This window comes from Schistosoma haematobium, chromosome ZW (genome assembly GCF_000699445.3).
Source record: "Schistosoma haematobium chromosome ZW, whole genome shotgun sequence".
In the NCBI taxonomy this organism is placed as follows: domain Eukaryota; kingdom Metazoa; phylum Platyhelminthes; class Trematoda; order Strigeidida; family Schistosomatidae; genus Schistosoma; species Schistosoma haematobium.
Genome location: NC_067195.1, coordinates 73636922 through 73652649, shown reverse-complemented (window position 1 = coordinate 73652649; position 15728 = coordinate 73636922). Strand labels below are relative to the sequence as shown.

The 15728-nt window shown below is 32.8% G+C and overlaps 1 protein-coding gene across 1 annotated transcript in view; it reads left to right on the top strand.

The window, feature by feature from the left end:
- The window catches only part of MS3_00004362 (uncharacterized protein), a gene marked incomplete at its 3' end in the record, with an annotated part of 67353 nt that extends 52523 nt beyond the window's left edge, over positions 1 to 14830 (top strand). Inside the window, exon 4 of the mRNA XM_012942308.2 lies at positions 13352 to 14830. Within this exon, the coding sequence (XP_012797762.2) occupies positions 13352 to 14830 (1479 nt within the window). The remainder of the gene's footprint in view (positions 1 to 13351) is intronic.
- Positions 14831 to 15728: the final 898 nt, after the last annotated feature.

Genomic DNA, 15728 nt, shown 5'->3' with positions numbered 1-15728 from the left:
GTTGTGTTAATACATTAATCATTTTTTATGAGAATACTTGTGACATAACATAACGTTTTTGTCGTTCATGCACTTAATAATAAATACAACGACTTGATATACTATATAGTAGACTGAGTAGACTACATCACGATATTGGATCACTATATTCAATCATGTGATACACAGACACAAGTCCAACCAAGGACTGGAAATGAAATAATAGAGACACGATATTGTAATCAGTGCAGCTACAAGCAGTCAACCACAGTTTAATCCGCGTAGGAATCTTGAGTGAATAATTTGTGAAATCAATAGTGGGAAAGAGTTTACAGTATTATTTAGTGTCTTATATGTTCAACATAACTTGATATCTATTTTCACTCACTGAGGAGGAGTCATGGCTCATGAGTAGTAGTTCGTTAGCAGTGTTTGTATGACGATGGAATTACATGGTCGTCTTTAAATTGCCAATTGATATGAATTTTACTAGAAACGTTTGTCTCTAACTATATTCAATATTAAATGAAATACGGCATGATCATGAGATATTTTATATTGCTTCGACTGTTTCCGTAAGAATAAATAGGCGGCATTATCAACATTAATATTGTTATTTTTTTAGACAGCCGAAGGTAATTTCGAGCTACGAACGACTGGGAGATTCTTCTAGTCATAAAAATGGTCAACGCGAACTAGATGAATCAGATAACCATAATGCTCAACACTTCAAGGATAATCCTCCATGTGATACAAAAGAGGGAAGTCAGGAACTCAGGAAAAGCTTGATATTAAAAGGAGTCGTAATTGGAATAAAACAACTCTGTTTATGTAGCACGACTAATCAAATAATAACAGAGATCAGTACTAAAAATACGAATCGGGAAAAATTACTTGAGGCTTCTGTACGCGTCAAAACTGCCGTTTATCGGTAGAAAGCTAAATTATTTAAGAACTTGCTACATCTGTGTCAAAGCCGACTTGACAAATATGGGCGAAGTTGACAGCTTTCCCATGATCATCTGTTAGTGTGTGGCTCTATGAAGTTTGATTAACTTCATTTTTAGTCACCTTGTTGTTTCCATACTGTCGATGTAAAAAAACCCTGTTACTGGATTGCTTTTTCGTTGATAACATTATATCACAATCATAACTTTTTTTACTTATCAGTAAGTAATATAGTGACTAATTAGAAGTCTTTATCAATTAAATTAACAATTTTCTGAATTTAGTTAAGTCAATTAGTTATTTATTTATCTAATAAAGTTGAAATTTTGCAAAATTTAATTATGTCCACTGAACAACTGGGTCAATACAACAAAGATGAAAAGTAATTTCAAAAAATTTAACGACCTGATATTCGTCTCTTCAAGCTAATGTGGTGATGATGATATGTTGTGTATTGTTTTTAACACCAGTGGCTATGGTACTGGTCATATTGTCAGTTATTTGTTTGCTTTATTTTTCTTGGATATGATAGGATGGTTTTAGTCAATGTTAACATGAAATAATCTGAATTGATAAATATTGATCATTTTCTTTTCTTTTTTTTCACTAGTTAATGTGAAAGATTTAAGATAAATGCAGTGAAATAAACAAATAGAATAGAACTATATGCAAAATAGTAAATTAACTCATTTAAAATTTGTCAGAATTATCCCATAAAGAAAAGAAATATTTAGACAACAGAGATGGAATAAAACTAACAGACAAAACTAAAACAGATACTCAAACGAATAAACCTCTAAACATAGTTTATTTAACAAGTGAAGTCTTATGTACGCGAGGCTTTTGATCTAGTCGACTTTTCGTGATAATCCCAAATGTTTAAATGAAAATAGATAGATCTATGTTCATATTGACAACTTTTAGACTGAAAACCTAATGTCTTTTATTCAACTAAATTAAACAAGGTATGAGTATCAACTACCATGAAATTACTTGTGGACTAAATATCAAAATTTCTGAATATTTGCAGAGTTATACCCTACCAACACTTAAATTTCCACTTCTTCTTACTTCGTATCACATCATGACAGCAATACTAATAATAATAATAATAATAATAATAATAATAATAATAATAATAATAATAATAATAATAATAATAATAATAATAATAATAATAATAATAATAATAATGGTAATAATGACTTTATACAAAATAGTTATCTACAAGAAACTCACAAGAAGATCTAATAAAATTATTGTTTGTTAGTCTACTCATTGTGGAATTGGACATGAACATTTGTATCCAATATCTCCCCATCTAGAACGTTAATGCTTCAACATCCACAATAACAAATCTCAAAATCAATGTCAGCTATTCACATCAACAGGAACAAATCTTATTTTTGGTCGTTTTATTTTATATAATCTGTGGCTATTTAATTACCTCTTTTCTTATTGAGCTAATAAAATTGATTTTTGTGGTATATGTATGGTGGTATGAAAAGTTTTTGCTCAGTCAACCCAACCGTGTCACGATGTGGATTCTTGAAGAGATAACACATACTAGATGACTGCAACATATCTCGAATGAGTTAATTAGTCATCAGTAGTCAAGTGGGTAGGTAGTTAGGTGGTGGTGACTACCAACCAGCCACCTGACTTCAGTGTACTACTATCAAAACTAAAAATACTTGGTAAACAAGCAAGTCGAAACTAGTTTGTCAAAGTATTTATTGTTATTGTTGTTACTAGTATTATTACTATTATTACCATTATCATTACTATTATGTACAAGTGGAAGTACACAAAAGGTCAAACAAGCAATAACCATCTTCAATATATTTTCACCACATTGGTCTTCATAAAAATTGAACAAATATTCATGTTCCTTGCTCTTGTAGACAGTAAAAATTAGTCACAAAACTATATTTCATACATTTGTCTGAGTGCTTGTCACTAACTACAACAGAGGAAACAACGATACACATGACGTGTACACTGCACTTCACATCTTTATCACTGAAACTACCATTCACACTGTTCACATAGCATTACGTGCAGATACTCGAAAGCATTTGGTCACAAACAAATATCGACACAGTATTCGTCGACCAAATGTAATGAAGCTGTCGATTGAGAAGTGAGATACCGTGATTGAGTTTGCTCGGTGGTAATCAACATCCATCATTGACTGAGTCACTTCGAATGTGTGTGTTACATAAGTACTGTTTAGTCCTGTCACTCCGTTCCTCGAAGTGACAATCAGTTGTTAAACTGTTAACGACAAGAAAAGGAAAACTGGCAACCAGTCACTTCATATTATCACATTTTACTGTTGATCTCTGTTGTATGTAGGAAGGTGAACGCTTCTGATGAGATTATCTTTTAACCAGTTATTCGACAGTTTAGACTATGTTGTCATCACAGTAGAGTGCAAATGTACCTAATATTTAACGTTCTTTAAATCCTGAAAATGTCACTCTTTTATACAGTGACCAAACACCCTTTGTTTACACTCTTCAAATATTCCGTCTTACACTTTATTCCAGTTCTCCCTCCACTATAGTCAACCTTATTATTACTTTCTTTATATCGAATTTTCTCTCACAGTGTTGATATGTTGAGTAAAAATCGTTTTTGTGTCCATTCACTGGACATTACCTTATCTACCTGCAGTGGTTTGTGCACAATTCTCAGTTTAGTTTAGTTCAATTCAGTTGAGTATTGTGTTTCATCTTGTGTTTCGAGATCAATCATCCCATTGTTAGTTCATGTCATGTTACGTACATATGCATATATATATTTGTGTGTTTGCATGAGGATAATGATAGAGTTTAGGATTGTAAGAACATTCAGATTGTTGAATGAATATATTCTGTTGAGAAAACTTTCTGTCTAGTATACATTGTAGTTCACATGAACTCTGTAACTCAACATTTGAAGTCACCAAACTGATGTATATGTCAGCATGTTATAGATGAGTGTTTGAATTTTATCGTCAGTTTGAAATAGAACTCGTCATTAGACCTCTTCTATTTAATAATTAAGATTGATAGAATAGTTAGGCATGTAACAAACACGAGATCATATCTGGTACCTCTAACAACATGTCGTTTCGAACTAATTGTACTTGAGAAGATAGTTATTAATATTAATATTATTATTATTGCATGATAAACTATGATCATTTAAATTTTCGTAGACCACTCAACAGATGGAAGTCTACAAATAGTAAATAATCACGTTATTCACTTATCGAACTCTTGAATGTATCAAATAAGTGCAGTACTCTAATTCTGTTTCCGTGTAATATTAAATGTTTTGTGAAATGGCCTTAGAATTTGAGTATATAGTCAACGGGACTGAGTACTAAATGTTTTACTGTGGTTGCTTTCTGATTCGTTTGTATTATTATTATTATTATTATTATTATTATTATTATTAATAATGTTATAGGATATTGACCTTTTGTGAATTCGTTAATTCACTTAAAATTTCATTAACTTTGTTGCTTATTTAAACATATTCACACTTTCAGTTTACAAATTTTTTTTACATGCCTGATACCTTGTTATAGAATATAATTGATATAATACGGTTGATATATTTTATGTTGAAACTTTTGTTGTAATTATTTGAATTAATCTAACATGTTCATCATCTTATTTAATATCTTTTGTAAACGAATAAAGTTATCGGTAATTGTTAATGGTTTTGTGTGTGGTATGTTTTTACCAAACTGAAGAATAGAGAAAAACCTATATTGAGTGATGCTGTTTGATCTTAACACATGATTATACAGTAAATTATTGACTAAAATTACACATTACTATAGGTTACCCTGAAATATTGAACTTTGATGACCTGTTAATTGACCATATTCTGTCTTTTTAGTAACCACTAATTAAAATGTATTTGGATTCGTATTGGAAATTGGTGAACCATTAAAACTTGTCATTATTTTTTTTAAAGAAACTAAGTTCCTATTGGTTGTTTTATTAAGTGTAAGAATAATATTTTACAATGAATTGATAATGGTAGTTGTACACTGAACTGATGAGATTACGGTTTCCATCGTTTACTACTTATTGAGGTTGTGAAAAGCTGCTAACAATAGATAGTCATTGGGCAGTTCAGTTATGCAACATTTAACTGTTCAGCAATGAGTTTTATTACTGGTTTTATATCTTTAAATTTTTGCGTAAATTTGAGATCTATGTGATGATGTCTAGTTTGATTACTTGATATGAGTTGGGATCCTCACTGTAAAGTAGTAGTAGGTTGATTGTTGCGTTATATTTTTGAAATTGAAGCGTTTTTGAATAAATTTAGGCGAGGGAGAAAATCAATCAGCTGTCATAATACGGTTTTATGATCACAATGCATAACTTAAACGACCATTTTATCGTTCGTTTGTTTGTTACATTCCAAGAAAATGTAGTAATAACGTAACTCGAAGGAAAGCAGTTGTTTCGCTAGACCACTTTATGCTGCTGTTTATTGAGAAAATTCAGCTAGTTTAGAGTTAATCCGTACTAATAATGTTTAGAAGGGACTTTTAACACCTATGAAACATCATTTCTATCAACATGAAGAGACCATTAGAGAAATCATTTTCTTCAGTGTTTTACTTTCTAATACCTTGATTTTATTGATGCAGAATTTCAAGAAATCCCACTGTCTATGAACGATTCTTGAGTCATGTTAAGATATTAGTACATATTTGGATTTTATTTTTCTACTTTTTGTTACATTAGAAACTAATCATTTTCGTAACTTGTCTTCTGATGGACTGAAACCAACTGTACATTCCCAAAGCAATTTTAAGGGTCGCTCAATTTCGTCCTTACACTAGTCTTGATGAATTTTTAAATAGCAACTTTTTAAAATTTCCTAACTGCTAATGTTAGTCTTCTATTATTTGAAGTTTTAAGGCACGCCTATGTATAAGGTTGAAGATTTGTACTTTTTGTAAATCACATATTATTGGGCAATAATTACAATGGCTCAAGTTTTTTCATTTATCCTCTGACTTATGTTACTCAATAATTAAAACTATTAGAACGTTATTTGTTGTACTTGGGAAGGAAAACTGACTACGTTTTTAGTCAGAAAGAGATGGTAGTTGGCAGTGGAATCCAGGTCACGCGTTCCATCTTTTTCCGGACAGGTCAGCTGGATGTACATGTATCCCAGAGATAATGTTCACTCCGGAACTCGAATCTCGTAACGTTCACTTCGAATGCCATCACTTTATCCACATAGCGATTGAGTCGAAATAGCCACTGGGTTATATGGTGGACAGAAGTATGTAACATCTCACATAAATAGTTTAGTGTGGTCCATGTTACAACATGTCCTAATAGCAAAATGAAGATTAAACGAAGGAGAGAAATACGTTATAAACAACAAAAAACATTGTGTGAATACACAGAGCAATAAAATATTGAAGATTTAGCGAGGAGAAAACTACAGAACTCAAATAAATCTAGATTACTAGGATCATGAACCGACCTAGTTTAGGCAACCATTGAAAACTTGAAAGTACTAGATATCTGTTTCACTCTAGTATGGTGCTTCTCAGTAATGTGTGCTAGCGTCGTAGATGGAAACTTAAGTTGTTTCGTGATCTCAGTAACATCCATTAATTTCCTCATTTCTTATTCCAATAAATGAGGACTGATTTGATCTATTCAAGTCTTTAGGATTGGTCAGCCATTGAACTGGTATCCTATTGTCTAGTTTGATCATTTTTATAGCTTTTCAACTTTAATTACATTTCAATCAACACTGCTACTTCTACAGATTCATAATCTCATTCATTTAGCAGACTTTATGAATTGATATTAGGTTGTTAGCTTGCATTTATGATAGATGATTATTTTTGAAGAGGAAAAAATTAAATAACCTTTTACAACGATTGCAAAGCATTCTATAGACTACTTCCCTTGTTTCTATTCTTTGGGTGAATTATTCGCGTACACGTCAAATGTACTCCAAATGGACTTCAATTGGTGCATAATAACGGACTTGTTGGTGTACACATACAGCACACTCATCTCATTTTCAAAGTTGTAGGATAGTTCTCATTATTTTCTTGTCTTTGGGTGTTTTATCTTAATCGGTTGCAACTGATATGTCCATGGTATAGCTGTGCAGTGGTCAATAGTTATGGTTAAATAATAATCTACACTAGAACTGAGAATTATTACTTACCTACTCCTGTTACCCCTCGTGTAGGAGCATAGGCCGCCCACTAGCATTCTCCACCCAACTCGGTCATGCACAGTCCTTCCCAGTACGTATTCATCCTTTTGATGTCTACTGCTAATTCCAGACACACTGTGTTCTTTTGTCTTCCTTTTTTTCGTTTTCTCTTCAGAATTCCAAGTCAGCGATTGCTTCATGATGCAGTTTAATGATTTCCTCAATCTGTGTCCTATCCACCTCCATCGTTTTTTCCTAATTTTCTCCCCAGCTGAAGGTTGATTTGTTCTCTCCCGCAGTAGGTTGTTACCGATAGTAACCGACCGATGAACATTGAGTATCATGAGTAGACAGTTGTTTATAAATACTTGTACGTTTTTAATGATGGTTGTAGTAGTTCTTCAAATTCCATCTCCATACACTATTACTGTCTTGACGTTCGTATTGAAGATTCTGACTTCAATGCTGGCTAGACCAAATTAGAGATTCAATAGACACCCAGCTTTGAGACTAACAAGCTGGATTTTATGAACATAGATCACGTACCAACTAAATGATGATATCGCAGATCACTGTCAAGCAATCAATTGAATGGAACTTATGACCATATATCAACTTCCTTGATTATGGTAAGGCATTCGACAGAATGGATTGGAGTACCTTCTAGAATCTTCTTTGAAACTACATAGTACCTAAGATGGTTACCGTCATAAGGAACTCCCATGAAGAACTGAATTGTGAAGTCATGGATGGAAGACAGCTCAAAGATGCGTCATATAAAGCTGTCTACTGTCATCTGTTTTGTTTCTTCTGGTGGTTGACTGGATTATGAAGACCTCTACATTTCGGGAGAAGATGGAGTACAGAGAACAGATTAAATGCAGCTAGAAGATTTGGACTTTGAAGATGACCTTTATCCTGTACATAGCGACAAATCAAGACAGACTCTCAGAGTAGCAGCCTCTACAAAAATAACCCTAACACATTCACAAGCGGAAAGCTAATTCCTGAAATACAACACACAGCGAACACCAACCAAATCGCACTTGGTGGAGAATCTCTGGAGGGGGTGAGAACCTTTAAATACCTGGGCAGCATCGTCAGTAAACAAGAACGATCTGATGCAAATGTCAAGGCACATATTAGCAAAGCAAAAAGACCATTTCTACAATCGAAGAATATTTGGGACTTAAAAGCTGTCACCCAAGGAGAAAATCAGAACTTTCAATACGAACGTTACAACGCTTTTATTGTACGAAGCTTAAACTTGGAGAACTACTACCGCAATCACTAGAAAAGTATAAATATTTGTAAACAGCTGTCTACTCAAGATACTCCAGATCTGTTGATCAGACGCCACCAGCAATAACCTATTGTGGTACAGAACAAATTCACTTTCAGATGGTGGTTGGAGGTAGTCAACAGGATCGATAGCATTCGATCTGCACTAATAAGGACTAGACAAGCATGACATTGATCACTACCCAGTGATCAATCAATTGTGAAATTCACTTTCAGCTGAGGGGGAAATTACGAAAAGATTCTGGAGACGAGTACGACACACATTAAATAATGAAACAGCATCACAAGTCAAAACTTAACAAGACAAAAGGAAAAGATTCAGACCAAAGAACACTTTTGACCGAGAATTGGACGTAGACATCAAAAGGACGAACAGGATTTGGAAACGACTGGAAAACAGAGCCCAATGTAGAGTAGGTTGGAGATCGTTTATCGACGCCTATGCTCCATGAGGGGTGACAGGCGTAAACGAAAATGAACGTACTTTTAGGATATATCTTTTCTATTTTGGCTGTTCTTAGCTTCCCGTGAGATCTTGCTATTAGTTTTTAGTACAATCGCTGAGCGGAGAAATTGATAAAATCCACTATTTTCAGAACACATCTGACAGAAAATCCTTAATCTCTCTGAGTTGTCAAATACAAAATGTTACTTGAATATTTGCTTATTACATATGTAGCAGGCGAAGTATCCCAGTAATTTTGTCTTGTCAATGAAACTATTGATCATTCACTGGATCACATTGTAAATATGCAACCTTTATACACACTCACTCATTCATATGTTCATATTGAATCACCTTTGACCCAGATGATGATATGATCAGATGTGTTTGTATGTACTAACGATTCGGTCTCAGTATTTTGTTCTTTGAACTGTTTTAAACTTGCGTCAACTTAAAAGATGAGTTAATTTTTTATTCTCTGTGTATCATAAATTTTCCTCATTATGATCAACAGTCTACTACTCAATCAATATGAAATTATCGTTTTGTCTTGATAATTATATTGTTTTCTTTTCTTGTTGACCATCTCATCACACAATAATATCTTCTACTTAAATGTAGGCGATACACGGAAAAAACTCACTGGAGTTATTCGCTGAGACCTACCGGTGTTTGAATTTATTAACTTAATTTCATCATACCTTCCTCCACATCAACACAGACATCTGCACTGAATGGAAGGAATATTTCGATTTTAAGTTGGATTAGAATAACTATAAATAGACGGGTTCGTTCGTTTTGTGTATGGATTAACCTTGTTTAAATGAATGAACGATTGAATAATTCATCAACGTTACGGTACTTGTTTTGGAAAAGAAACACATACATCCAAACACCAACAGGCGTGTCCCAAATCTTGTATATTAATCAGTTAGACTACATACATATTCAGAATGATGATTTTAATTGGTGTTACTATTTGATTGAACTAAGATAGGAAATATCGAAATCCAGTTAACGCCATAATAATCCATTATTTATAAAATTATGTTGTGTTAGTATTGTTCGTAGTAAATGTTACCATTTAATTGTTTTTTGAAAACAAAAACAATTGAGGAATGTGTTATTTACAATTGATTGCCTATTGGGTAGTGACCAGTGTCATATGTGTCAGGTCTTTCATAGTACAGATCGACTCTTGTCGACCAAATTGCAATGTGGCCACTTGACTAGGTGACTTTCAACATCGCGTGCACTATTTTGAGCTGTAAGGTAGTGGTTGAAGGTAGTCGACAAACAACCATATACCTAGGTTTCGTGCTATTTGGCACTCGTCACTAAGGTATACCTGTAATCTTGAGGGAACTGATGCTCCCTGACGAATTCGATTTTGTTTCATTCAGCTTCACAGCCGGAGACGTTGCTACTGAGCTATCCGAGCCGCGACTGACCTCCCATAGGACTGATATGTTTTTACAATTGATTGATCATTGGATAGTGGCCAGTGTAATTCTAGTACTAACTGAATTCTATCGATCAAGTTGCAATGTGGGCACTAGTGTGTTAGTTGATATTACAACTGACTGTACTTAACAAAACGTTAGGTGACTTTCTATATCTGCTTAATGTAATATTTGACCACTTAAATATGACATATATTGTTATATGAATAAAGAACAGGAGCAACAACTTAGAGCATTCAGAATAATGTTAATTAATTTTGATTATTCGGATCTCATCAACTACTTTTACACATAACCTGTAATGTTTTAAAATCGAAATTTCAAATAAAGTTCAACATGCTTATAAAATTCACTTGAAACGTTGAAATATTTACTCCAATTTTGAAACAATTTGAGAAGTTTTTTTGTAGGTCAAAACTATGTCATATTCAAGAGTTTGATAAGTGAATAACGTGATTATTTACTATTTGTAGACTTCCATCTGTTGAGTGGTCTACGAAAATTTAAATGATCATAGTTTATCATGCAATAATAATAATATTAATATTAATAACTATCTTCTCAAGTACAATTAGTTCGAAACGACATGTTGTTAGAGGTACCAGATATGATCTCGTGTTTGTTACATGCCTAACTATTCTATCAATCTTAATTATTAAATAGAAGAGGTCTAATGACGAGTTCTATTTCAAACTGACGATAAAATTCAAACACTCATCTATAACATGCTGACATATACATCAGTTTGGTGACTTCAAATGTTGAGTTACAGAGTTCATGTGAACTACAATGTATACTAGACAGAAAGTTTTCTCAACAGAATATATTCATTCAACAATCTGAATGTTCTTACAATCCTAAACTCTATCATTATCCTCATGCAAACACACAAATATATATATGCATATGTACGTAACATGACATGAACTAACAATGGGATGATTGATCTCGAAACACAAGATGAAACACAATACTCAACTGAATTGAACTAAACTAAACTGAGAATTGTGCACAAACCACTGCAGGTAGATAAGGTAATGTCCAGTGAATGGACACAAAAACGATTTTTACTCAACATATCAACACTGTGAGAGAAAATTCGATATAAAGAAAGTAATAATAAGGTTGACTATAGTGGAGGGAGAACTGGAATAAAGTGTAAGACGGAATATTTGAAGAGTGTAAACAAAGGGTGTTTGGTCACTGTATAAAAGAGTGACATTTTCAGGATTTAAAGAACGTTAAATATTAGGTACATTTGCACTCTACTGTGATGACAACATAGTCTAAACTGTCGAATAACTGGTTAAAAGATAATCTCATCAGAAGCGTTCACCTTCCTACATACAACAGAGATCAACAGTAAAATGTGATAATATGAAGTGACTGGTTGCCAGTTTTCCTTTTCTTGTCGTTAACAGTTTAACAACTGATTGTCACTTCGAGGAACGGAGTGACAGGACTAAACAGTACTTATGTAACACACATTCGAAGTGACTCAGTCAATGATGGATGTTGATTACCACCGAGCAAACTCAATCACGGTATCTCACTTCTCAATCGACAGCTTCATTACATTTGGTCGACGAATACTGTGTCGATATTTGTTTGTGACCAAATGCTTTCGAGTATCTGCACGTAATGCTATGTGAACAGTGTGAATGGTAGTTTCAGTGATAAAGATGTGAAGTGCAGTGTACACGTCATGTGTATCGTTGTTTCCTCTGTTGTAGTTAGTGACAAGCGCTCAGACAAATGTATGAAATATAGTTTTGTGACTAATTTTTACTGTCTACAAGAGCAAGGAACATGAATATTTGTTCAATTTTTATGAAGACCAATGTGGTGAAAATATATTGAAGATGGTTATTGCTTGTTTGACCTTTTGTGTACTTCCACTTGTACATAATAGTAATGATAATGGTAATAATAGTAATAATACTAGTAACAACAATAACAATAAATACTTTGACAAACTAGTTTCGACTTGCTTGTTTACCAAGTATTTTTAGTTTTGATAGTAGTACACTGAAGTCAGGTGGCTGGTTGGTAGTCACCACCACCTAACTACCTACCCACTTGACTACTGATGACTAATTAACTCATTCGAGATATGTTGCAGTCATCTAGTATGTGTTATCTCTTCAAGAATCCACATCGTGACACGGTTGGGTTGACTGAGCAAAAACTTTTCATACCACCATACATATACCACAAAAATCAATTTTATTAGCTCAATAAGAAAAGAGGTAATTAAATAGCCACAGATTATATAAAATAAAACGACCAAAAATAAGATTTGTTCCTGTTGATGTGAATAGCTGACATTGATTTTGAGATTTGTTATTGTGGATGTTGAAGCATTAACGTTCTAGATGGGGAGATATTGGATACAAATGTTCATGTCCAATTCCACAATGAGTAGACTAACAAACAATAATTTTATTAGATCTTCTTGTGAGTTTCTTGTAGATAACTATTTTGTATAAAGTCATTATTACCATTATTATTATTATTATTATTATTATTATTATGATTATGATTATTATTATTATTATGATTATTATTATTATTAGTATTGCTGTCATGATGTGATACGAAGTAAGAACAAGTGGAAATTTTTGAGTTTTTGACGCTCAAGTTAATTACAGTTAGAGATATCAAATGCATGGCTGTGTTTTAACTTGTGTAAAATTTCTGTAATGTTGTTTTGTACTTAATATCTGCAAAAGGAATCACTCCTTGAATGTGTGAATAATTGCCATATTGTATGTTTATTGGGTATGCTGAAGTTTTGTTTAGTGTTAATGAATCGAGAATTTTTCTGTTTTAATTCTCTTCCGCCTCCTGTATTATTACCTTTTATATGTATAATGATAGTATGTTATCGTTTTAACGTAGTACTTTTGTTTATGATGAAATTAATTTCATGTTTTTCTAGTTAATCACTAATTTGTCGATTTTGCTTATATGTGAATTTCTGACTATTTTTCCTTAAATTTAGATTGCGGGTTGCCCAGCTGCTGAGAAGATTTTACTAATGAATCGAGAATATTCTGACAGTGCTGGATCATTGGAAAATTGTTTAGATCTTGGTAAAACGGATGAATTGATGGATAGCAACTCTACTTTTTGTGATGAGAAACTGGTTATTTTGTCGTCAGCATTAGCAGCAAAAACTACAGTACCAGAACGTTTGCCTATTTCTTCTTCTTCATGTATAACTTCTTCATCACACCTTTCATCTACAGCTGGATTAACGACAACATTTCCTACTGTCAACAGTTCCACTGTTGCTGCTACCACTACTAGTAATTGTAGTAGTAAATTGATTTCAAGTCATTTGAATGTTCCTTCGAATTTACAGAAGTCAGATTTACGTTTTCATAATCGTTTAACCACAAATTTCGTCCCTCTTATTCCCAACAGAAATAATAATAATAATTCAACTGTTATTACTACTGTCGCTGCTACCGTGACAACTTCTGTTACTACTACTAATACTGCTGAAAATAATCATACTGCTACTACTACTAGTATTAGTATTAGTAGTAGTAGTAGTAGTAGTAGTGTTAGTCTTATAATTAGTTCCAGTGAAGATCAGAATCGTTTAACTTCGTCAACATTAACTGGAACTAATTCAGAAACGAGTGATACTTCAACAAGAAAAAATATTGTCGCACGTTTTGTTTCTCGTCCATCTACTCTACTACCATCTTCATCATCATTAGCTCAACCTTTAGATGTCATTAAAGCACAACGTCAAGCTGTTTCTAAATTTGCTGATGGAATAAATCAAACAATTCATCCAACTTCGTCGAATAATTTAACACCGTGTTATTGGTCATCAGATTTACAAAATTTATCACCGATTCTTACACCATCCACATGGAAACTATTGAAAAATTTAACTTCTTCCAGTTGTAATAATAATACTACTAATAATAATGGTATTAATACTAATAGTATTCAACAATCTTTTCTTCTAACGCCAACATTAAGCCCACTTTATCCTGTCTTACCTACACAAGCATTCACTTCTATTACAAGTATGGAATCACTGAGATCTGTGAGTAATCCTACTATTATTATCACTTCCACAACTACGAGTACTCCTTATTCTTCTACTACTTTGACTAATAATAACACTACTGCTAATATGTGTGCTAATAATGATAATAATAAAGACAATAATAATGGTACTAATAGTACTGTTCTCTCTGTGGTTGAATCTAATCCAACCACATATGTAAATAATAATTTGCTCATCAATCCTACTACTGTGACAACTACAAATATTAACAATACTACTTGTTCATCGTTGGAAACTACCTTTGATAACTGTGATAATAATACTAATAATAATCGTACAAGTGAATCATCAAATATTCTTAGCAAAGATAATGATAACGATAAAAGTATTGTTGATGAATCGAGTCGCATTATACTAATGCAACAATCAAGTCAATTAAACGGACAATAAAAATGTCATTAATCGAGCAAATGAAAATAACCAGTTTTGTCTTTCCTGTGTCAGAGCACTTTTCTGTATTCTTTTTTCTTCTTATGTACTTCATTTTTTTAATCTCTCAGTTGTATGAAGATAATATTTACAATATAAATGCACAATAATTGATATCAGATCATTGTTTGATCTATCAATCCATTACTACAGATCCTGTAGGAGTGTAAAAAAACGAAGTTGAGACAAGTAAATAGTATGTTTATGTATGCACATACACATAATTGTCCAAAAAATTTACACAGATGTCTTTCCTCTGTATCTTTGACTAGGCTTCCCTCTTTCTCGTGACTTTGTAAACACAATATTGGGACATTTTCAAATCCTCACTTCGTGTATGTATATATGGACGCATACATAAATACACATATAGAATGTGTGTATTCTACGTGCATTTTTTGATTAATAATAGTAAGTATTATTATCGTTATCACTACTCTGAACACTGGGATACATTCATGTAAAAAGAGGCGTACACAAACAAAAACAACAAATTGACTAGTATCTTTATTTTTATGGCAGCTGTTTATTCAAATCATCGTTAATATTAGAGGGTCAGATCCATATATATATATAAACAAACGCACAAATCACGTAAATGTGTGGATTCATTTCATTTGCATTCATTGTTCATTTGTTTACCTTCGACCTTGTTTACTTACAAGTACTTTTTGTTAAACTTACACCTTTAAAATTAATAGGTTCATCCCTTTCATTTTGGCATATTTTTATATTTACTACTTAAAAAGTATGCTAGTAGTTGGACTGTCAGACAACAATTTCAAAAATAGATTATGTCTTTCTCTATGCAATATTTCTAGTGAATTCTGTTGATTAACTAAAGGTGTCGTCAGATTTG